The following is a 24470-nucleotide window of genomic DNA, read 5'->3' on the forward strand; positions in this document are numbered from 1 at the left end:
GAAGTGCATATTTGGTTATAAGTAGGTGATAAACCCCCTAGTAGAAAGGGTGACAGTATTCTAAGCAACTAAACGTGCATGCCTGTTTCATAAGGCTTGTGACGCAGCATGTCTTCGGCCGTAGAGTGCCGTGTCTTTGTCTTCTGCAGTAGGGGAGGCTCTTTTTTTGCTCTATGCCAGCATGCGAGCTTTGTTTTTCAAAGACATTAGAGAGAGCGCTCTAGTTAAGGTGTGGTTTATTTTTTCATATTTTTGCATTCTTTCTCGAGAGCCCGTGGGAAACAAACCATGTGGGAGGTAACTAACATTGCCTGAGCAGTGCCTTGCCATCTGCGCACTGCTCAAGCACTGTTCACTAGTTTGATACCTAAGATTTACCCTTATACATTACTTTGGACTGTGCAAACTGTTGTCAAAAGACATTAAGTGAACATATCTAATTTACTACAAATTTCAGACACATCCTTCAAGTTGATAATAATGAGAAGAATTTATTGGGTACATATTGTATAAGTACATACATTCGGTATATAGGTGAGGTTCCCAAAGTTTGGATAAATTTTGGATAGCATATTATGATTGATTAGGTCACTGTGCAGAACTCATCTGCCATCACCATCTCATTTTGTACCTTCTTTTCTGTTGGTGCTTGCTAATAGCGCTCCTTTCGAAGGAGGTGGCGGTATTGCAGTGGACCAGTACATCGTCGGCACTGTGGATGAAGATAGCCTGAATATGTTGGTAAGGTGCCTGAATAAAAGGATCTCTTTCGGGTTCTAAGCGCTTCTTTCTCTTGTTCTACCTGTCATGGTAAATTGCCATAGTGAAGAATTAAATGGGAACAAAGAAAAGCAGTAAAGCAAGAAACGCACTTAAGACACCGTCTGATGAACTAATTTAGTGATACCTTTAGCATTGTGCGAGGAGTCTTGTGTTTCATTGTGCAACATTTTCATGTGAATCTCTTAAGTACCTCATGATCGTTTCTGGTACTAGGCTCCTTAAAAGTAGAGTGCTATAAAACTTCCAATGAACATTTTTTTTTCTTTATTCGAAACCAGTCGAGCATTTTTGAATGAGTTTGCAGCAGCTTGGTGCTACATAAATCGTGAGTTGTGATCCTACCGTTAGGCTTATCACACACCATGCCATGAGTTAGCTACCATATGGTCCATTGTTTAAGTCGCATATTTTTCCTGAATTTTTTTTTTCAATTTTTCTTATATAACGGTGCGACTTATAAACATATACGACAAAAAAGTGACATGCCACCATGGCATCATTTGCCATGCCCTGTAAATATATCTGACAATAAAATTTGTGTGTAAAAGAGGAATAAATCATTATTTTTAAAATGTCACATTATGGTTAGAATAACATAATCTCCCATTGGCCAAACTAAATGTAGCTGTTTAGTGTGCGCACTGCTGCCACATCCAGTCCATCTATATATGTATTCACAAGTTTCAATTTTGGCTTCCGTGTGCATCGCTTCTATTCGCCATGTTGTCTTTATCACACGCACTGTGGGTTTTTCTTTCTCAATATGACACTATGGTTCCTAGAAGTACTTGCTAATCTGCCATCTCCGTGCTGCTCCCTATGGGGAGGGGTGTCCGCGCCTCTAATGTATGCGGCGGTCGGTTGCCGTTGCGTTGTACCGATGCGCACTGCTGCGGGCAGTCATGGTTTCCAGTTTTGCGTGTCTATTCTTTTGCTTGTCACGATCGGAACGCTTTTGAACACGATTGCTATGTGTAGTTTTCTCAGGCTGTGTTACCTTTGCTGATGAGGCAAACATACAACGCATAGAGCTTTCTGCAGCCGGCTAAGCAGAAAAATCTTGTTGTCCCGGTACAAACAGCACTGACTGGGCAGCGAGTTCCTCCTTGGGTGTACCTAAAGGGCTTAGGTACAAGCCATTTAAATCTAAACAAGATACAGGTACTCTGGAAATTTAAAACTGCACCTGGCGACATGAACGGCGAGCGGTGTGCCTTGAAGTACACAAAACATGAAAAACGGCTGGTGCGTGTTGACGGCGGCAAAAACCAGAGGTTGGACAAGTAGGAGGGGACAGGGAAGAATCCTGTCACCAAGTATAAGGGAAAGACGGGGAGAGGTCGGGGGACTCGGAGCTGTGGGTTGTTTGAAAAATTGTCGCAAAGGTGAACAAAGGGGTCGACAGGTAATAGGAAAAAGGAAAGAAATGAAGTGAAATGGAAAAAAGAGCAAAAGAAGCATTCTTGAGAAAAGAGAAACTAACCCAGAACTATAAAGTGCACAACTTATTAAAAAAAAGTATGCTGCAACCAGAAGGCAAGAGTGGGACGAAAATTCTATTTATTGGATTTTTGTTGGAGAGGGGTCCCCCTGCTGTCCAACCCTGCTTTTTGTTTATCCTTCGTTCACTTTTTTGGCAGTTCTTCTATGGCCCGTAGGTCTGAGCCCCTGACCTCTCCCTCTCTTTCCTCCTTTCTGCCTGGCAACAGGTTTCTTCTGTTTTCTCCTCACTTGTACAACCCCTTTGTTTTCACCACCACCCACTCATGCCGAGTCTTTCATTATTTTGCATCTTCTTCGAGGCTCATCACTCACTGTTCATGTCACCAGGCGGTTTTAATTTTCAAAATCACCTGCTTCTTCTTAAAGGTATGTCCTCTGGGTACACCTTGTGAGCAGATGGCATGCCGCAGTCAGCACTGTCTGTGCATGAGCTGGCCAGAAGTTTTTTGCTCGGCTGACTGTGAAAAGCGCTGTGAAGGTGCTGTCTGCGGGGTAACTGCCACTTATGCTTTAGACGCCTGATCTGCACCAAGCAGAAATAGTGAATTTTCAGAGAGAGGGAGATAAAGGAAGAAAGATACGAAGGATAGTAAGAAAAGATAGTGGAGAGAACAGCATTCACAAATATGTGCTATAATCACGCATACACTACATGTACACCAGGAACATAAAATGAGAAGAACTACTTGTGCGCGTATGTGCTTTACAGTTCCGTGCAGTGCATGAGAGCTAAAAAGTGCTGAAATGCCGTTGCCATATTTATATTGTTTAGGTGGGGAATTTGCAATGAACAATGGCGTTCAATCGTAACTTTTTCCGGTGATCCAAAGCACTGCATTCATGTGCAGAAGTCCTCTCAAGTGGAGGCTGACGAAAGCGTGCAGTTGAAACTTGAAAGTGACCAAACTAGCTCAGTCGTGTGTGGCCGCCGAGCCACCTGCGTGCTTGCACCCACCGATCGATGCGCTCTGACTGTGTGCAGTGCATCGCTGTATGCATTAGGGAGGCGACCCCGCAGCAGGTGCGAGACGGCACATTAGCAGGTATTTCTAGGAACCGTAATGACGCCGCCTGTGAGGTGGCGGGTTTTTGATGCAAAATATCGGATGCATGCTCTTGAATACATGCTGGAGAATGAGAACTAGGAAGCAGGGAGGAAGTTCAATGTGAGCGAAAAAAATTGATCCGGGGCTGCCGCTAAGACGCAAGAGCGCTGTTGTTGATGAAGCCAATAAAAAAAAATTGGCGGTGGTTTAGCTCTGGTTAACCCTGTAGTGACGCGATAGCTGCAGCTGGCCGAGTGGAACTTGGTCATGTGACGAACCACGTGATTGCGCCGCCGCTGATCACGTCGTTCGTCACGTGACCACGCCAAAGGCTCGGAATGCTACCATAATGTAGCTATCGCTACAAAAAAGCTGGATCGTAGGAGCAAGGCATGCTGGCAAGAGCTTGAGGATCATCTGTGCATGGCAGGGGCTGCAAGTGTGTGTTCTCTTCGCACTCAACTTTTACACATGTGCGGCTTGTAGACCAGAAAATGCAGCACTAAGTACACAATGGAACTGTAGTCCGTTTCATACATCAAATGCAACTCTGTCAAAGCTAGCGTTCTTGTTTGCGCTGCCTGTATCCGCGACCAAAAGGTAGTGTGTTCCTCGTAGTGAGCGAAACATAGTAAATGCTTTGCCTGCAGGCTTACTAAATTACACATTTGTCATGAGCTTGATTATGCGCTCTTTTTGCTGACGGCATGCTGTCGCTTTCTGAAGCCGTAGACCACTTGGCCACAGAGCAGGCGCGCAGTAATATGCCTCCCTTTATTTTCCCATGCGGACTACTTCCATCCCCTTCACAGCGTTGCACGTGATGTATGAAACGGAGTATAGTTCTGCAAAGATATACCGAGATGGAATTGTGCATTCATATACCCAATGGTTAGTAGTTGTGTTTATATGTCAGAACTGTCGCATGCTGCGCAGAAAATGCCCATTGTCTATTCATGGCAGATGTATTCTTTGTTGTTGTGCCTTGTGTTTCATTGATGAGGTTTGTTTACTCGGTATTGGCAAGTGAAAGACGAGACTGGTAGGAAGAGCCGTGGTCCACCTGCAAGCAACTTGAGCTCGAGTTGTATGAGAGATACAAGTGGCAGCAGTTCGCCCTGACTACAGCCTCGCTTTCTTTTGCCACAATACAGTGCCATGAGTGCATGGGTGACTGCTATAGGTCCACCTCTTGCTTTCCTTGGTGCCTCTAGGAATCAAACGGGCACCAAATGGTAGTGCACAACCAGATGGAGCAATACATTGCCGACGGTGAGCAGCCCATGGAGCAGCCACAGCAGCAGCAGCACGCACCAACTGTGTGCGCTGCCCCACCACCAGTACCAAGCAGTGCAGCACTGCCAGCAACGTGGGTGTTTTCTTATTAATTTTGAAGTGCCTTATGGGGGGTTATGGGGATCAGATCGCAAAAATCGCGGAAAAAAATCTATTTTTGGAAACCATGCGTTTCGGTATCTGCAACGCTTAATCTACGTTGTATCAAAATGGTTTCGCTGAAAACACACCAAAAGTGCCTGAAAAAAAAATTAATTTCTCAGTGCGCTGGGCGAGAAAATAGTTTTAAATCGCGTAAAATCACCGCAGTTCGCTGAGCCATATCTCGTCTTTCCCGCCACCAAGTGCCGCCATTTTGGTATCGTTTGAAAGCTCAAAGTTCTGCCATTCCGTTTCTGAATTCTTCAGTCGTCACCATCTTGTAGCAGTCACACTAACACAAAAGAAGCGCGGGTGTGCCAGGGGTAGTCACACGGGCCCTCCGATGAAAGCAGGCCTCCAATTGGCTGCCGGTCTGTAAGGCGCCTCCCCATTGGTTGCTGCTGCGGCAGCGAGCAAGCTGGCAACCGCAGCGGACCGCTGTTATCTGCTTCGCAAACCACGCCGGAGTCTTCATTTGACACGCAGAATTCGGATTTCTGAAATCTCTTAGGTTGGTGATGGATCGTCACTCATTTGAAAAGAAATTTTCGACTAAGCATGCCTTTGGAAAACGGAAGTGTGAGCCTCCTATGGCGAGAAAAAGACTGCGACCAGGGGGAGGAGCGGACCACCCGACTGAACATGCGGAAACGCGCCGCGCAATCTTGCACCGCATGACGCCAACAGTAAAGCCGACAATCGCCCTGTTTCGTTGACGCCGATAACACAGTGGATGGAAGACGTGCCAACCTCTTGCACCTCTGCGTACGGCCGCACAAATCGGTAGCCGAGATCGCATCATTGGAGACGACGCGGGTCAAGGTCACCATCGCCAGCAGAGATAGTGTGCTCTGTTTCTGGCGCATCATGCGACACGGACACACAGCCTGCGAGTGAGCCCCAACTGTTGATGAGCTACAGTGGGATAGCTGAAGATTCACCGGACGAATCGTTGCCCGAATGTAGCACCAGTCAGGCGCGCCTAGAGCCGCGTTTCGTGTCAGCAGTGACGGCAGAAGCGCAGACATGCAGCATTCGTGACTCCCTTCGCACAGCGTCCGCAACTGAATGGAAGTTTGGTCAGCACTGTCAAAGGACGAGCATGCCTCACTTTTTTACGATAGAGACGGCAGTAAATGAGGCAGTCGTGAAGTACAATTCAGGGAGCCAAAGAGCCTACTCGGCAATGTATGCCACCTTGGGTGTACATCATGGTGGCCTTGCCTTCCGTAGGGCTCAAGAAAAGGACCAAGAGCACCTGAAGAAGGCGTCCAAAGCCCACCAAACAAAGAGGCAAAGGTGCAAGAAAGTGCCTGACAGCAATAATGCAAAATGTTACAGCTCTGGTGCTTTCTAATAAGCCTGCAGTGCTTGCAAAACTTCAGAGCCAGTTTTCTCAGAAGTGAGTTTTGAGCAAACTGTCCTGCTTGCAGAAAGCATAGTACAACTATGCCTTGAGGGATTTGGATGAGGTTTGTTACATTGTATTTCTTAGTAAATTCTCCATGCAGTGACATTCCTATATTTTTTAATAACTGTGTCATTTTTTTACTGTTTAGCTAAATTGGCATGTTGATAACGACCGCAATTTTCAAACATGAATATAATGTCCCATGTAAAAAAAAATAAGGGTGGTAAAAATATTTAGAGAATGTCACTGCATGAGCTATTCATTTGGCTAAAATATGAAAGCAACTATGGGCTTCTACACTTTTTTTTTTTTTGTCGCTCCAGGCTTTCTGCAAGTTGGGTATAACAATGATGCAGATAAAAAGTTTAATGTCAAAACTACTCGAGATATATCAATGAAACTTTGTATTTAGTCATTCAGCACACTTCCCAATAACCATGCCAAATTTCATTGCTCTACTACAAAAAATAAGGAATTTCAATCCGATTTTCACCTCCCCCCTTAATAATGCGGCGTTTAAAGTTGTACAGGGAAAATGTTACCTGCCATCACACTTTTTTCTTTAAATTAAGGCTTCAAAAAGGGGGCGTGCAAATTGCAAGAAAATTTTCTGAACGCATCCTCTGAGCACAACCAATTTTAATGGCCACCGTATTGGATTCGAGAAACCGAAACTATGCCGCCATTTCGTCCCCTGACGTCATACTCAGTTCCACCTCTATCCACGATATTGGACCGTGACGTCGTCATTCGCATGCGGCAGGTGGTTGTTTCTACAATGCTTTTGTAGATGACACTACAAGTCTCAATGCGAGATGTGCTGTTTTCGAGTTGCTGCCACAGATCGTGCTGTGATCTCGGGGTGGTAACAGATCCCACGAAATCTGTGAACGTGATGAGTAAGCGCTAATGCTCTTAAAATGATGCAAGCATGTCGTGCCATCTATGGTGAGGTCCCATTAATTCATACAACTTGAGGGGTGAATTTTAAACAACAGATGGAGCCCATGCTTCTACATCTGCTTCGCTTCGTTTTGGTCTCAGCAGAGCAGCCATGGCGAGGCAGCGTGCCATGTGCATCCACGCTTTGACGGAAGAAGAAATCCAAGAACTCCTTATGAATTCGAACTCTGATGATAGTGACGAGGAAGCAGCCCACCTAAGTGCCTTTTCGACTGATGACAGTGATGAAGAGCCCCTGCCACCGAAAAATCCACTTAAGAAGAGGAAATCCAATGGGCGAGATTTCTGCTGGAAGAAGAAAGAGCTCAAGTCTCAGGAGCATGCTTGCGAGCCATCTTATCTTAGTAACACATCCCAGTCCGTTACTAGCATAAAATTTAAAGGAAACTAACATGCAAAAAAAAAAAAAAAGCCTTGCAGGGAGTGTGCAGCGATGAGTAAAATACCCGACAGTGAAAGGGTTAAGAGGCTAATGTGCGGCTGAACTGACGAAATATTTCAGGACATGCAAGTTTAAAAGTTAATGAGTGTTTATTTCATTGTGCTTGCGGTTATTCTCTCTTCCAGGCTTTGATGTCATGTTAAATGTAGTATTTGTTAAAAATATTTCGTGCCTTTGCAGAAGTTCCTATGAGGGCCTCTATGGATTCGATGTGGCATGTTCTCCTCAATCGAAGTCGACCAAAAGTGTCAGCTATACGGTAAGGACCTTAAATTTTACTGCAAATTTTGGCATAATTATTCGCATTTATTGTTATTATCGCTTGATAAATACTGCATGATTTGTTTGCTTTTGATGGGTAGTACCTTTGTCACTAAGGCAATTTGAATTCCTGTTATGTCAGTGGACGTCAAGGGGATTGGTTAGATCTATATGGAGGTTTTCGGTGACCATTGAATTCTGTAGGAGTCGACTCCGTGGATGTTTAGGAATGGCCATTGGAGTTTCAAGGGCCCTTGAGAGCAGCCTCGCATGCGCTAAATTTGAACAAAAAATATATGTTTAGAACAAATAAAGGAAATTTTTTAGTTGCAAAATTTTAAACTGCGGTAACCTCTTCATTAATTTTTATCCAGTACAAAATGACAACTCCTCGAGACTGTGTGGTAGTCAAATTCAAACAAAACGACACTGTTCTTGTTCTGTGGCGTGTGGCTGAATTTCGCTCATTTCCGCCAATGAGCATGACAGTGACAACCGAGGCAGAGAAGTGCCTCACGAGTGTTGCTACCACAGTAGCTGTCTCTGATCTGTGGCAGGTTCGGCGGCAGAAAATGAGTGCTTTTGAAACAAAGTGTACATCATTGCCATCGTCGTCCCGTCATCACCGTCTGTGGATTGTGCCAAACTGTGAAGTATTTAAATAGCTTTGTGTGCAAACTTTCAAATAAAAATTGCACTTACTTCCAGTATTAGGCTTATTTTATTACTATTAGGCAGCCGTGGTGGTTCAGTGGTTATGGTGCTCGGTTGCTGACCCGAAAGACGCGAGTTTGACGCCGGTCGCGGCGGTCGAATTTTGATGGAGGCGAAATTCTAGAGGCCCTTGTACTGTGCAATGTCAGTGCACCCTAAAGAACCCTAGGTGGTCGAAATTTCTGGAGCCACTCATAGCCCGAGTTGCTTTGGGACGTTAAACTCCCATAAACACGTAAACCCATTTTATTAAATAACTGTTTTGCTTCAGCACCTGTCGGATTACCTGCTCACTACTCAATGATAATTCAGAATTCGCCATGTGGAAGTGGTGTATCTGGATGGCCATCAAAAATTTTAGTGGGCGTTGAATTTGCCTGTGTGACGAAAGTATAAGTCTGCATGCATGTTTTGAAACGTGATGTCTCGTACCCTCGACTGCCATTCCCCCCCGCTTCTCCTTCACACAGTATGATGAAAGTCGACGCAAGTTATTTGCAAACTTGGATACTGTGTGCCCGTTCCACGTCTTCGTAAACCACACTCCGCCTCCTGGGACAATGATTCGTGTAATGGCTGTCTACTCTCAGCCGAATGATGTCCACGATGTAGTCAAGCGCTGCCTGGTCCACATGGCTGAACCGGAGAAAGTAAAAAAAGCTGGTGAGGCAGTCAACTTAGTCTTGCTTGGTGTCGTACCATGTCCACTTGGCTTGTTGGTGGTACAGAGTGCTTGAAACATGTCAGGATTGCGGCTGATGCTGCTGTGTCCAAATCTTGTCGCAGTACCTTATTTGCGTAAATATAATATGATCATGCAGACAGAGCTGCACTCAAATTTTAGATTAGGGACTATCATAATCGTCCTTGTAATTTGTTTTCCTTTTTCTGGTCAGTGCCTTATTGCCTTATTGTATTAGGCTTCTGCTGCGGTGCAATAAATACTTTCATCGTTATTTTATTTCCTAACTTGCTTTGTACATATTCCATCTACAATTGTATAATTTCACTGTGTGAATTGTCTTGTCGAGCTTGTTCTGTGTAATTAATACTTCTTTTGCCTTGTTCCCCCATATTATTTTTATATGTACTTATTTCTATGAACCCTGCACTTAGAATTGCATATTGGCATTGTGTAAATTATTTTGTAAGATTTTCTGTGCATAACTAACATTTTTTTGTTCTATTCTGCAATCTGTAAATGTATCTGTTGTTTTACTAAAATTTTGTCCTCACCAAATGCCATGTAAAGGGGGCTCGAACGTAGTCAAGTGGACTTGATTCACTTTTTGTTCGAGCCCCCTCCGTTGTTTCGAACGGAAATAAACTCAATTCAATTCAATACCAGTTAAACCATTCAAGTTGTAACAATCTTTTTCTTTCTCTTTCTCGATGTTTTAGGTGCAGTAAGACTGCAGTCCAGCTTTGCTAATTATAACGTATTGAAAATTATAGCACTCTAAATTGCTTTCTTTCGGTTTTGGAACTCCTAGTTTGAGACAGAACTTGGGTTAAACCATGAAATTGTCCTAAATGCTCCCTTTGGGCATTCAGTAGTATATGCATGCATTTTGTCTAGATGTGCTTAAGCACTTCCATGAGTTCCTAATGCATGGTTTGGGAGCCGTTGTTGCTGTGCTCTACAGCTAACAGCACAAGCTTGGAACACTGCTTCTCTGCAGGGGTAAAAGAAGCTCCACCAGAGCACCTCGTCAGGTGCGATCACCCACATGTTGACTACCACCAGAATAAAACTGGTCGTCACAGCTTTACTGTTCCGTTTGACAAACCTGAAGGTATGGACTGTTTTTATAACATATAATGCTGTGAGTTCAGTACAAATTGTTATAACATGTGCAGTAGCTAGTTAAGTCGATGGGTGTTAATTCGGAAATCCGGATAGTTCGAACAGCTGAAGCAGTCCCGACTCATACCCATGTAAGTCTATAGTGTCAGACACTTTGGACACTACAGGTCTTGCATTGGTGGATTTCAGGTATGACCAGCATGACAGGTGGTGGTCAAAATAGCTCTACTCAAACCTTCTACTCAAACCTGAATAACACAGTGCAGTGCTACCCGTACACCTCTGACGTGTGTGCACCAGCAGGCACATTGACGAACAGAGGGTCTCATCTCCGAGTAGTCCGACTGCATAGCGACAGTTCTGCTTTTCTAAGCTTGACGCCAGCTGACGGCAGTGGTAGCTGTTGCCTGCTCATGAGGCAGCCAACCGAACCCAGCTGCTTGCCATATTGGACGCTGATTAGCACCACTGCGTGGTTCCTTTACTTCCATCCCTGTGGTTCTAATATTCTTCCATTGTGCTGCAATTGCGCGATCGCCACGTGCTGTTTGCTCCTTGTGCGGTGAAGCCTCCTCGCAACGGATGCAGCCGCATGCGAGGGAGCTCCACTGCTACTGTGTCGCACCGTGAAGGATGCTGGGAAGGTCCTTATGATTTTAGAGCAGTTCTGCTTTGACTCCCCCGACAGTGCACACGTAATAAAACATTGATAGAAATGTGAAAAATAGTCGCTGTCACGCTGTTCTCATTTTAAAAGGAGGTGACCATTGCCCAGCCTTTCAAATACATTTGTCATGATGCAAGTAGATTTTGTTAATTTTTTCAGGGTCATTCGATAATTTGAACATTTTGTTTTTTTCAACTTTGTTTACGATATATATTTCGCATTATGGCGACCTCCATTGCGTTTTTTAGGAAATGTTCACGAAATTTGCACACCCCTTTTTTGAAGCCTTAATTTAAAGAAGTGTGCAAGTTATATGCATTAATACAGTGAACGGGTGATCTTATGTCATTTCGGTTGAGCCCTGCCACTGTTTAGCACATACTTTTTCCGAGCTTTGGCAAACTGCGGTTTAATGAGGTTTTACTGTAACACCACATGCCCCTCTTTAGTTCTCAGTGCACCATGGATTGCTAACTTTTCTTGCCTTGTTTCTTTTCTGTAGTCACCTCTGATTTTATCGTTATTATCTTCCCAGCTTCGTTGAAGTACACAGAGTACCACCTCCGCTTCATGTGCCTCAGTTCCTGCAACACAGGCATTAACAGGCGAGCTGTTAAGCTGATATGGACACTAGAGCACAAGTAAGTTGCTGTGGGCCTTGCATGTGTTATGAGGCTTTTTGGCATCCTGCATTTGAAGTGGATCTGCGGTCATCCTAGTCTTTTACTACACTCGGTGGAAATGCAGCAAAAAGCAAAGCGGCGAGTATAATTGAAAAAGCTGAAAGTAAGCTTTCTGCTTTCTAGGGAGCTGCCTGACTTAGGCTACCAATATACTGGCCAACAGCAGGGATTTTGTGCAGTATGGAATTCTATAGTGCAACCTTCATCTGAGCAGCTTGTTTAGTAAGGTTGTGTTCGGCCTGGAGCTGACATTGACTATGATTTACAAATAACTTGTTAATTTCTCTGGTGAAAGGACACCAAGGACATCAAAGTTGCCGTGTATCGATAGATTACCGCATTAAGAAGATGCTACTTTCATAAAAAAGCAAACTTCTTTGAGCTAGAAAAAATCGGAGGTGAACAGGTAGTGACAACATAGCGACTTTTCTTTTGCTGCTACAGATATTATTCTACTGAGAAAGAGCCACAGAAGCGATAATTTGATAGCCCTCCATGTCCCCCTGTCCACTCTCTTCTCTTTCTGACCCACCAGGGTGGCTTGTTTAAAATCGCTCCTATGCACCTCTGAGGCGTGCATAACGGCAGATGTGACAATTGGAGGGCCGCTGGTCTGGCGCCATAGTTTCGGCTGCTACGCTTCATCGCCAGCTCGCAGAAACTGTGGCTATTAGCTGTGTTTTCTCTGACCGACTGAAACCAACTGCACGCCAGTTTTAGACGCCAACTAGTGCATCACTTAGCACGTCAATTGTTTTCTTAGAAGCAGTCTTTCCATTCAGACATCAGTGTGTGTTCCCCTTGCTAATGCACATTGTTCTTCCAGCAAGTCAGAACTGCGCGCTCGTCATAGGCTGTTTGCAGTTCGTGTGGTGGAGCCTCCTCACAAGGTTTCACCAGGTTTTTGTAATTTTCCATTCGTTCGTTGTTGTTTTTTTCTTCTTTCTCTTTCCTGGGAGGGTGAGGTGTGGGGTTTTTGATAACTTGACCATTGCCTAATTCGGGCCTTTCTTTCAGTCCTTAGAAGTTTGAAGCAATGATGTTTTTCTACCCATCATGTCCTCTTTTCAGTAGAATTTCAGGATGACATAAATTTGTAAAAATGTCCTGGCTGGAGTGTGTTGTGTACACAATTCATAATTTCGGATTTTCCCGATCGCTCTCCTGCACCATTAAGGATGATGTAAAGGCATGAGCCACTCCAGCACCCTCGTACACTAAATGTGGCCTGCACATCGGGGACGTCACAAGTGAGAAGTGGTGCATGGCTTCCAGCTCATCGACGTTGTGATTGCCATATCACGTGGCGCATCATTGTAAATAAATCTCATGAGGTGTAAACAGACCTGCATCAACATATTTCTAATTTGTTTAGGATGATTACGATATTTTTCGGGACCTCGTTAGAGTCTGTTGTCGAGATCCATGGATTTCATTTTGTCACTCATTTCACATGACAACATTACGGGTTGGAAACCGTTTTGCCAGCTAATCAAGCAATATACATAGCTGTGCACGCAATGTTTATTTTTCTGCGCAGAGTCATTCCAGTTTTATTCAATATAAGTTGCAATGACCATAAAATATTCTTTAAAATATAAGGAGAGTTATATTTGCCTATTAATCTTTTTATAAAATTTCTTTTCATACAGAACTGATATTCGATTCAATATTCAAAAGCATTTTTCTTCATAATCACATAAAAAAATTTCAGTATTTGCACACTCCTGCTTTTAACACATCAGATTACATGGCCATTGGAAGCTTTATTTTATTTCTGCAACCTGTAGGAAGACGTGTCATTGGCTGGTGTGTACTGCAGTCATGTACAGTCTGCAACACCCTTGTGTAGAACAGTCGTACAGTGTGTACCAATCAGTAAAAATTGAAATTATGCAACATCTAATGGTTTTAGGGTAATATACTTGTGTCCATATGGCTTGTAGGTATCTGCACCACTACTTTCACGCAAACGTGGCCTCAAGAAACTTCCTGTGACGTGATGTGTTGCCTTGTTTAGAGGGCAGTGTGGCGCTCAAGTGCGCTGCTCAAGGGTGACTATGACTGTGCTCCCCAAATAAAAAACAAAATTATGGATGGCACTTACGACTACTTAGATGCTGTGAAAGCCAAAGCATTGACTTCTCATTAATTCACCCAGAAATCCACCGTAATGCACCCTAATGCTGCGCTATATGCCAGAATCCACCCGTAATCCATCTTAATCCTACTTAATCTGTCTGCCAGAATCCACCTGCAATAGGTAAAGCTCAATCCACAGTTATCCAACTTAATCCATCGTACTGGGACTTCATCCAATGTAATCCACTCTTAATCCACCACAATCTGTCCTAATCTATTTTCATCCACTCTACTGCAACCTGATTCAGTGTAATCCACCTGTAATCCAACTTAATCCTGCGTAATCCACATGGACTGTGGCATGGATTACGCCCTCTTTTTTTTTTTTACCATTTCTGTACACATAGAGATGCCATCGGCTTATTTTGTAATAAGGCTAGTAAGGCTTTCGCCTTAAAAATCTGATGTGCATTAAGGACTTCTACTTAGTGTTTTGTCATGGCTGTCTCGTGCTGCCTTTTAGCGTTGGGAATGGGCTGTTTTCTTGTCCCTTTCCAGTGGCGAAGTCCTAGGCAGGCAGTCGATCGACTTGAAGGTTTGTGCCTGCCCTGGGAGAGACCGCCGCAACGAGGAGAAAGCGAATGCCAAGCAGATGAACAACAGCCTTCTCGGGTTGATCTCGGATGGTCATCCCCCGGCCAACGGCAGCAGCGGTCACCCTGGCCACGTTTCTACCGTCACCACCCATGGCCAGCCACGGCCCCAAAAGAGAGGCACGCGAGACTCGTGCTGCTGGCACACATTTCTTTTTTACAGTGAGAGCTTAGTCAAAGAGCCATACATAGGGGGTACAACAACAGAGTTAGTGTCGCATCACGCACCACCACATGTTACAGTGTGGAAAAGAGGAACGCCTGGTGCAGCGACAGTGTAGAGTTATTTCTCACTGCGCAGTTCAAGTGTCCACCTACAAAGTGAGCCAGTTATGCGCTTTTCCTTTCATCAAATCTAGTGGAGCATCGAGACCACCTCTACCAGTGGGGTCTAAACTATGAATAAGGCTAGGCTAGGAACTAGACTCTCTAATTTGCTCCTTGCAGGCGGGCTGTAGCAGAACATCGCTATAGGTCTCCTTGATTTGGCTGTACTTTTGGCACTAGTTCACAAAAGGGTCATGCCAGTGTAGTACCAGTTCCTGCTGCACGAGTGTAGCGCGACGCTAGCGCTTTGGTGTGGAAATGTTCGTCTGCTGGGGCCATGTGTTGGTGTTTGTCGCATGGTTCGACGTGTCCGTGGGACTGTGCTAGTTCTATTGAACGCTGTGCATTTGTTCAAAGTGGCGCGTCTGATGGCAGCAACCATGAAATTAGTCATTTCCTAAAGTTGTGAAGAATTCGACTTTGCTTTTTCTGTTGCGTTGTGCAGAGTGGTGTGCAGTCCAACCGTCACTCACTCGGTGGGTGCCCCATTGAAGGGGTGACAACGAAATACACGGACTTTGAATTCAAGATGTTATCACACTGTCTCACTAGACCTTAGACAGTTTGTGCACATGGTTCAGACTGTCGCTGTTCTATCTGAAAAGTGTTTCCAGCTGTCCGCCGATTACAGCAAAAAAAAATTGCTTGATGACATTGACTAATATTTGAACTCAACAAGTTGCATACACTGTCTGCAGATGGTGGCGGCTGAGTGACAGTCAGAAACTGTCTGGCAGACGAAGGCATGGGCAGAGTAACAGGCAATGGCGGGACTGACCGGCGGCTTCAAAGCCAGTCAGTGCTGTAAGAAGAGGTGTGGATGATGGGTCGTAGCGAGTCATCACATATGTTGCAATCATCAAGTATCAAAACTCAACAGCACTTACCTTCTGTCTCTATGCGAATATTCCTTCGTGCTGCATGTAATAGCAAAAATCTGTTTTTTTTTTATTGCACAAAAAAAAAAAAAGAAATGGTATGTAAAACACCATGCGAGGCTGGATGGGGAGGTAGAACCCATACGCAGGACACCTGCCAGCCAGTTGGTTACACTGGTGTAGAGACAGAAACGCACACTGCCATTTCAGCCATGAGCGGTGCAGATGCCGTGTCTAGCTTGGTTGTGTGGCCGTCTCAGCGCCCTTCTAAAACAAGTATGGCCGCGGAGCCATCTGCTACAGATTGCTCCAGGCACTTTGCACTACTTGCGTGAGAAGAGAACTTGCCAGGTAACTAATGCAGAAGTGCAGAACTCGTGCAGCACGGCGTCAAACCGAGGGCCGAAGTGCAGGTGGCACTAGCTGCACTGACAAACCGAGCGCGAGGGTGCTGCACTGCCTTAAGTGGTGCAGAAAAGTGCAGCCAAATTGAGGAGACATTATGTACCAAGCGTGCGTCTCACTTCGTGCACAGTGCTTTCTAGTCGGGAGTCCTGCACTGCATCCGCATGCAACGCTAGGTCAGTCCCAGCCACGGCAACAGAGTTTTAAAGTGAAATGCGATCAAACTAACCTGCTTCAGTTTGCGCTGCCGGCTGTGCTCTCACTGTAGGTTAAGCATGCCTTTTTTTTTTTTTCTTTATACGCTGTGTGTGCACGTGTGTGAGAGAGGGAAAGGCAGATGAAATACGAAAGTGGAACCAGTTGGAAAGTGCTTTGCACGTGCGTTGATTATAACTAGGAACTTTTTTTATTATTATTCAGGGTGGGTGGCCACGACCACTGTTGTCGCTGGGGGCCCAGCCAAGACAATGAAGGTGGAGCCACAGCAGCCAGAGGGTGAATACATGCTCAAGGTGAGTGACCATGTTTCAGCATGGAGGCAATGGCCTTGCATCAGCTGCATTCTCTAACCCATTCGCTTCCTCAGTCCATCCGCGACTGCACAGCATGGCTCGAGTTGCTTGGGAGAATTTGCAATAACTTGTGCGGCTGTCAATACAAGTGCAGGTCTAAGTCAAGGAAAATTTTTTCTGGTTTGTGAAGAAAGGGACACATAGTCGGGGCTCCGCTGTAATCGGAAAAATATCACGGAAAAATGTCGGTCCCGTGTAAGGGCCACGCTTCGTCAAAACCTCGGTAGATTGAGGTCCCCTGGCGTATACTGACAAGCTGGTCATCCAACAAAATGATCTGATGACTTGTCAGCCGATTGTCATGTTGTTCTAACATGACCGCGGCTGTTAATCTGCTATTTTTTTATGCGTTAAGCTTTGCACTCCGTGTCTTTTACTACAGGTCCCCACCAAGAAGATGTACACTTTGCTCAAGTTATTGCGTGACTCCTTAATGTTCTACAAAGGAGCCAATCCTCAAGCTTTCAGGTGAGGGGGCCTTCAACATTTCAATCCTCTGCACATCGAGTCCCGGCCTTTTATTGGGGCACAGCCATTGCATTACTCCAAGTTCGTGCCTGCATGTTGGCAAGGTTCAGGTTCAAGCTACCACATTAGGGTGTCTTAGAGGTGGGATTGGTGGCGCTGTGTTTGGACATCATCAAATTTTTTTTGTCTCTCCTTGTTTCGCTTAAATTTCAAAATTTTTAAGCAGTGTTGTAGAACCATGCCATTGTTCATCCCCGTTAGTGTGCATGTGTCTTTTCAGTCAGAGCAATTCCGTTTGTTCTTTCCTGGAGAATGTGTGGCTGGCTAGCTTGCAATTGCAGTCTTATACTTGCAAGCTGGAGCACCTGCTACCAGTTTACACCCACAGTGGTTTGTTTTTAGTGGCAGAACAAAGTGATATGAGATGGTTAACTGCAAGTACACGCTTCATTGGCGGTTTAACTTGGTCTTATGCAGCAGCACCAGTTTTCAGCCTATCTGAGTTTCAATTAAGTGGCACTTAAGTGGAGTTAAAACTGTATCAACATGCTTTGTTCTGCTCATAACGCCACTTGTAGAATCATGTCGCAGGCAAGTACAGTAAACTTGCAACCTAGAACCCGCATATCTCAAAATATTGGTGAAGTCAAACGTTTTTCATGTTGCACAATAGGCAGCATGAATTTGTCATGGCTTATCTTAAAATGTTTTTGTGATGTAAACTGGATATCTCAAAATTTGACCTGTGGAAACTTGAAAAGGGCCGTCACCCAGAAAGTTGCATGACCCTCGGGCCACGCTGAAAACCAGTGAGCAAGTCTGCAGTATGCATCTCTCGCCTGTGCGTAGCGTCGCTCGCACATTGCGTTATCCTGGCATCGACAGCTGAAGCCAACATGCGCCACCTCCACTGCCATCTTTGAAACTTGGAAGTGGGGATAGGGTCTGTTTCCCAGGGCAACGACAGCTGGGCAGGCTGGGAGAGCGGACATGAGGCATCACGTATTGTCCTAGTGGGTTGTCATTCTTGTTCAGTCCTTCTTTGTCCTCTTCATAACCACGAAGCAACGCGCTGAAACGATGTTAAACCCACTGGCGTCAGTAGCAGCGACAGGTGGCGGTGGTGTCCGAGCCATGCTGGAGATGGCGGCAGATGTGGCTGTTCTCACGTTATAACAAAATCATGTGCTCTTTGCTTCCCGTGTTTGTTGTGCTGCTGTTCTGCTCCATGCGATTAAACTATTATGGGACAATTAAAAAACGGTGGGACAGTTTACTACAATAAATTGTTTTACTTACGCCACAATAGTTTGTCTTTTTATTACAGTTACATTGGGAAGTGATTAATAGATGGTTTCGCAGCGCACAATCAGTTCACTGAAAATTTTTGTGCATAGCTTATTCCAAACCCCATTTATCTTGACTAAATTTTTCATAGTTTTTGCTTTTGCGACTTAGTTATCTAGGGCGTGCTGTAAGTTTTGTTTTCGTTGAGCAGCATCCAGACGCATTGGCTTACAGACATGCAATGATGCAGTGACATAGATTGCATTACTGCATGTCTTTTATAGCAATGCCAGAATTGTAGTTACTCACTCATTATTAAATGCCTGAACGAACCTTTTTTTCTCCGCATTCTTCTTTGCTTTGTCTCTCTGCTTGTGTCTACTTCCATCTTTTTTTTTGTGCTAATGTAGTTACATGAATACTGGTTTATCGAAAGGAAAACTGACGGCATCTTTGACTGGTTGTTTCAGTCTTCTGACTCAGAAGTGCACAGATCAGGAGCTAACTTTGAATCTGGCAAGAGCATTCTGGCCAACTCAGGGTTGAACTTTACTTTTGAGCTTGGTTAGCCTAGTCTCCACTGAGGGTAAAGAGGGTCTTAGAAAAAAATGTTTATTAATGAAGTCACATATGAAATATTCAGTGTACATGTATTTTTGTGTGCTGATTCCAAATATGTTTAATTTTTGTGCAACTAGTCCTTGTGTACTTATGCAGTATGTTGTGTAACGTTTTGAAATTTGCTGCAGGGACCTTGCTAGACGGCATGCCATTGGTTTCTCTTGACATCAAGCTATGCAATATGGGTAAAATTATCATCCTGCCTGCCATAGAACTCTATTTATCGGAGTTTGAGGTTGTCACTACTGAAACAGGAATACAAATTTTTCTTGCCGCTTGTGAAGTGGCGACTGAAAACCCTGTAGCTCAACTTCTGTGATAAGGCAGGATAATAATTTTACTCTTATTGCATAGGTTGATGTCAAGAGAAGGCAATGGCATGCATTCTAACAAGTTCCCTGCAGCAAAATTTCTTTAAAGCTCTTGCCAAAAAGTTACATAACATATTATATAAGTGCACAAGGACTTGATTTACATAACATTAAGTTACATATTTGGAACAAAACATATGCCAACATATTCTCTGATGTTTTCATAGCTGTGACTTCATTAATAAAAAAAATTTTTCTTTTAAGACCAGCTAATTTATAAGCTGACACTGTCACTATGAGCCACGAAAACCTAGTGCATTCACTGTGCACACACATTTTTTACACTCAATGACATGTTGACTGCAGGTTTGCTGCAAAAAAAGTGCAGCTAAAAAGTGTGTCATCACAAATGCGGCCACGGTGCCATTGCTGGAATGGCTGGAGCTAAGCGGCTGAGTCATTTTGTACTTGCTATGCCATTGGTGCAGTCTTTGATGTTACTGGGCAACTCTGGAGCATTTTGTCTCATAATCTCTCATTAAGATGAATGTACAGTTGTTCTCTGAAGTGCCTTCAGCAGCGAAGCACATGAGGCAAGGGCTGTCACTGGACTTCAGTCAGTTAGGTTGGCTTCACCGCACGACAGCATTTCAAGAAACTGAAGCCTACCCTCAAGCTCACCTCACCATGAGCTCACCTCACGTTCACCATGTCACGTGGTTTTACAACACTAACACTGCCAGCAGGCGTCAAAGGCAGCGCAGCCGACCTGGCATGGTTCGTGAAAGGTGATTGCGAGAGCACTGTTAGACTGTTCACGTGCAGGTGTACAGCATATTGTTCAGTATAACAAATGTTATGGTGAACATGAGGCCAATAAATGCAAACAACAGTGCTGTACTTTTGCGTGTAATTTTCAAGATGATGTTCTGGCAGTTCAATATAAATGATAATTTGATATATTCAGGATCAACTGTAGCCTCTTGCCACTGAGAAAACGCACCGTCGCATTTCCACCAAGCTAGTACTTTGCTGGGATTGATGAGTAGTGGCCGTGTGACTCAGAGTGCACCTCTACTTTGATGTCTTGGCTGAGAGCGGCTAATATCAACCTGGAGCGCTCCGAGACGGAGCAGCGTGCTTAGAAAGAATCAGTCGAGCATGAAGCTGCACGCCACGGCGCTCGAAAACAACCAGTTAAAGATGTCAGTAAAGACCCTGATTATAAAACCTTTAAGTGAAGGCCTTCATACATCAAAATAGAGGATGGCCAAGAAGAAAATTCACTTTACTGTGGCCAGCATGTGCAATTTTTTCTGGGCCAGTGTGTGACAGAAGCTTTTTCTGCGCCAATCACCATTACATGTACAGTCCCCATCAAAAGTATACAGTCCAAGGAGTTTGCTTCTATTTAACGGGGCTCCCTAGAACATCTAGTAATCCAAAGCTTGGGAGGATTGAGGACTCAAAGAAGCCATTTATCATTCGAGAGATTCGGTAGCTGAGTATGAATAACCAGTCACGCCTAAGGCTTCGCAAGCAAACCCCTTGGGCTGTATACTTTTGACGGGGGGGGGGGGGGGGGTACCTGTTCTGAGAGCCAACGCATGTCTCGAATGTGGGCCATCTTTTTAGCATGCCAAGCACTTTGGACAAAAAGCACTACTGGTGTTAAACTTAGGTGCTGAAGAAGAAATATGAAAACAGTTGTGACCAAAAAGTGGTACTAAAGCATTTTTGAGGCGATTGGTAAGGTGCAGCCAGTCTAAATGATTTGTAGTGTACGCAGCACCAGGAATCCTGTAATTCAGGTTGTGCTCTAAAATATATTGTATTTACCTACTCGCATAATGAACCCACCTCCCTGCTTTTGTCGTTGATAATTTTTTTTAAGCTTCTTAACGCGTTCCTTAGTTTCACATCGTCTGCAGCGCAGACCTTGGCAGTGTGCCGATAACATCACGGCGCGTTCATCTTTTGACAAGAGCTCCTGCAGAGGAACGGGGTAGGGGTAGCACGCTGGACGAACTAGGCAGAGTACCAAGACGCTGTGCACCCTTAAAGGGACACTAAGGAGAAATTGAAGTTGGCTTGTATCGATAGAATAGCAGCTCCTGATCACAAAAACGCCACTCTTACTGAAAACAAAGCTCTTGTAATGTAGAAAATAGCAAGAACCAAGATACAGGTGTCGCCGCCACAGGTCAATCTCGCAAGTACAAGCGTGATGACTTCCTAGGACAGGAGGCGCCACCTTGGAGGAATTTTCTTTACTTCATGGAAGCCACGAATCTCTGAGGCTGGCAAAGGAAGGTTGCGCACCGCACCGCTAGCCGTCAGAAATTACGGAGTCTGCGTTTACGTCACGTATCACGTCACTCCATTCTGAGACGTCATAAGAGTTGCCTTGGCGTCATAAGAGTTCCCTGATTTTGAATCAAGAGCGGCGAAAAAACTTTTTCATCTTCGAATCCAAATTTCTTTGAAATAAATGCACCTTTCGCGCCCGGACAAGCGGCAACAAAGCCATGAAATGCCGTACTATTAGATTGTGCTAACAAAAAAAAAAATGATAGAGTGCTCCTCAGTGTCCCTTTAAGCCCCTCTTCCTATAGTGCTGCGGCGGCAGTGGTTTGCTCAATGTGTTGCTGCATACCTGGCTTCGCCATTGTGTAGCTAGAAAGTCTGCAAGTGCTCGAGCATTGGAAAGAAACATAGCAGCTTAAACCAGAATGCTATAAAACATCCCTTATACTGAAATTCCGTGGAGGAAGCAGCGCCTTCAGATCCCCAAGCAATTTGGCGAGCTCAAGATCTGGAGCGAAAATGCCGAACTCCTTACACACCACAGCTAATGCTTAAATGTTAACATTACACACGCCTGTAAGCATCCCTTGAGTTTTTTTAAGCTCACATAAAAAAATGTGCGCCTGACTTTCAGGGCTAGTGTTCAGCATGTCCGCTTTATCCCGCCGCCATTGGCTGGCATCGTTGACTATCGCAGAATTGTCAGATTGCGCTGTGATACAGCAAGCACCTTTCGAAGCAGATGATGCTAAACATCGGCAATACGAACGTGGTTGACTGTGTGCTTGTGTTGATGATCGGTGGGCAGACAGGCATATGGGCGGGCTTTCGGGTGAATGATATGAAATTCCGAATCTCACTAAAAAATCTCAAAACTTTTTTTTCATCATGTAATGAACCCTCCTCCTAAATTGATGCCAACTTTTGTTGGAAGAAAGTGGGCTCATTACGCTAGTAGATATGGTAACAAGAGAACTAAAGCTTTTATCTAGCTGTCCTCCCGTGTTCAAAGGGATACAGGCACAAAATTTCAAGGACTAACAAAGGACGTGATTCGTTTCCTCAGCGTACGGAGACGCCTTCCAGCGAGTTGCAATTGCGGGCATTGAATGGAATTTAATGTAGTGCAGTTTTCAGTTCTGGCTGTCGAGCAGCACCTGCATTTTCATCCGCACAGAAATGAACATCTGACATGCTGTCCAGTCAGAACAATGTTATAGGTGAGCAGCCAAGAGGCTGCTCGCAAGAGGCTGCTCACCTATAAGTGGGGAGGTTCGGTTAGACAAACTTCTCACGTCAAGAGATTTTCGACTCCCTATTCACGAACATTGCTATCGGTCAAATGCACCATCACGCAGGAGCCGTGCATTGGCACTGACTGGAGCCAAAATTTGCAGTGAACGATGGCTTGCAATTATTGGTTTCTCGAGATCATTTTCATCATTGCTGTGCCTGTGGGAATCTTGCGAGGTAAAACTTTTGCCTGCTTTGAATGTACTGTATTTCAATACTTGTATTACTGTTGCCTCTAAAAACTGCTTTAGTGTCACTTGAGTGAAGTACAGGTGGCGGAAATTGAACTGTTCATTGCTCTGTTTGTCTCTTGCTTGCTTGTCTTGTGGTTGTGGTTTTACATTATGTGTGTCAGCGGGCTTGAGTTCTGTCCTTCGGGTTTGACTCAGTTGATATTCAGAGCCCCTTCACAGCGAGCCAAGTTGTGTCAGATAAAGCTGAACTAGGTACCACTTGCATAGAGTGGAACATTAAAGATAACTTGTTAAAAGTGATGTCAGTGGTGATAGCCATTGAAGTTTTGTGCTAGGGGCACATTACTTAGAATTTGCTTCAAAATGGTCCATGCACAAATGTGTCGAGGGGGTGCTATTTTAATTGCATGCACCATAAACGAAGAGAAAGTGTAACCCGGTTTGGATTGGAATAGGCCGACACACTCAAATATACAGTAGCTTATCAGTACCTTTCAGAAAGGAGGAGCTTGTGAAAAAAGCCTGAAATGAGAGTAAAAGAAGCGTAGTGAGTAATAAAGAGATCAGTGGTAACTTACTAACTTATTTGGGCACAAAAAAGTGGCAGCAAGAGTCAGTGATATTTTAGCTGGAATGCAAGAAAAAAAATTTCACCTGGGCAGTGAAGGTAATGCAGCAGACGGATAACTAGGAGACTGTTAACACTTTAACCATCAAATTAATTGCTGAAAAACTTACCAAAGGCACCAAATTGTTTTGGCAATATTTGACAAAATGGCTGCCACGCTAAAGGTGCAAAATGTGTTTTGTGCACAACTACAGCCCTCTAGTGTTGAAAATTGTATCCAGCGTAATTGCTGATAGTAACTAGTCTTTGGCGGTGGGAGCAACGCAACACTGCCCTGGACGAGTGTGACTCGTCATTGGCGACACTGGCACAATCTTCCATGACGAGTGCAGCTGGGGGTTGGTAGCTAAAGTAGCAACATACCGCCAAGTGGTTATGCGACTACTATAATAGACGACAGGGTAGATCAGCCGGTCGGAAACAAGTATATGTGGAAATCGATGGGGAGCCCTTTGCTAGGCAGTGGACCTCATTAATAAAGCTGCTGCTGATGATTTTTTTTTTTTATGGGCAGAAAGTTTTTAAACAGTGTAAGTGATTTTTCAAGGCCCGCTGTCTCAAAATTTGAGTGTGTAACAGAGCTAAGCTTGCAATTACTACTAAAGAAAGGCAGCAAAATTTACGTTCACTTAGTAGAAACACTCGTGCTGTGAACAACCTAGTTACTGCCTTTATAACTGTGACACATTGTTTGTGTAAATTATTTTATATTTTCATGATGCTCTAA

General features: G+C 44.4%; 1 protein-coding gene across 5 annotated transcripts in view; it reads left to right on the forward strand.

Moving 5' to 3' along the window:
• LOC144120643 (uncharacterized) overlaps nucleotides 1-24470 on the forward strand; it is a 45002-nt gene that overhangs the window by 3692 nt on the left and 16840 nt on the right. For all 5 annotated transcript variants that reach the window (XM_077653254.1, XM_077653255.1, XM_077653256.1 and 2 more), the window contains exons 3-11: nucleotides 660-741; nucleotides 4547-4701; nucleotides 7766-7844; nucleotides 9031-9223; nucleotides 10243-10356; nucleotides 11570-11675; nucleotides 14358-14572; nucleotides 16483-16574; nucleotides 17017-17102. In XM_077653254.1, coding sequence (XP_077509380.1) covers nucleotides 660-741; nucleotides 4547-4701; nucleotides 7766-7844; nucleotides 9031-9223; nucleotides 10243-10356; nucleotides 11570-11675; nucleotides 14358-14572; nucleotides 16483-16574; nucleotides 17017-17102 — 1122 coding nt within the window. The remainder of the gene's footprint in view (nucleotides 1-659; nucleotides 742-4546; nucleotides 4702-7765; nucleotides 7845-9030; nucleotides 9224-10242; nucleotides 10357-11569; nucleotides 11676-14357; nucleotides 14573-16482; nucleotides 16575-17016; nucleotides 17103-24470) is intronic.

The sequence above is a fragment of the Amblyomma americanum genome, chromosome 2 (assembly GCF_052857255.1).
Source record: "Amblyomma americanum isolate KBUSLIRL-KWMA chromosome 2, ASM5285725v1, whole genome shotgun sequence".
In the NCBI taxonomy this organism is placed as follows: Eukaryota; Metazoa; Arthropoda; class Arachnida; order Ixodida; family Ixodidae; genus Amblyomma; species Amblyomma americanum.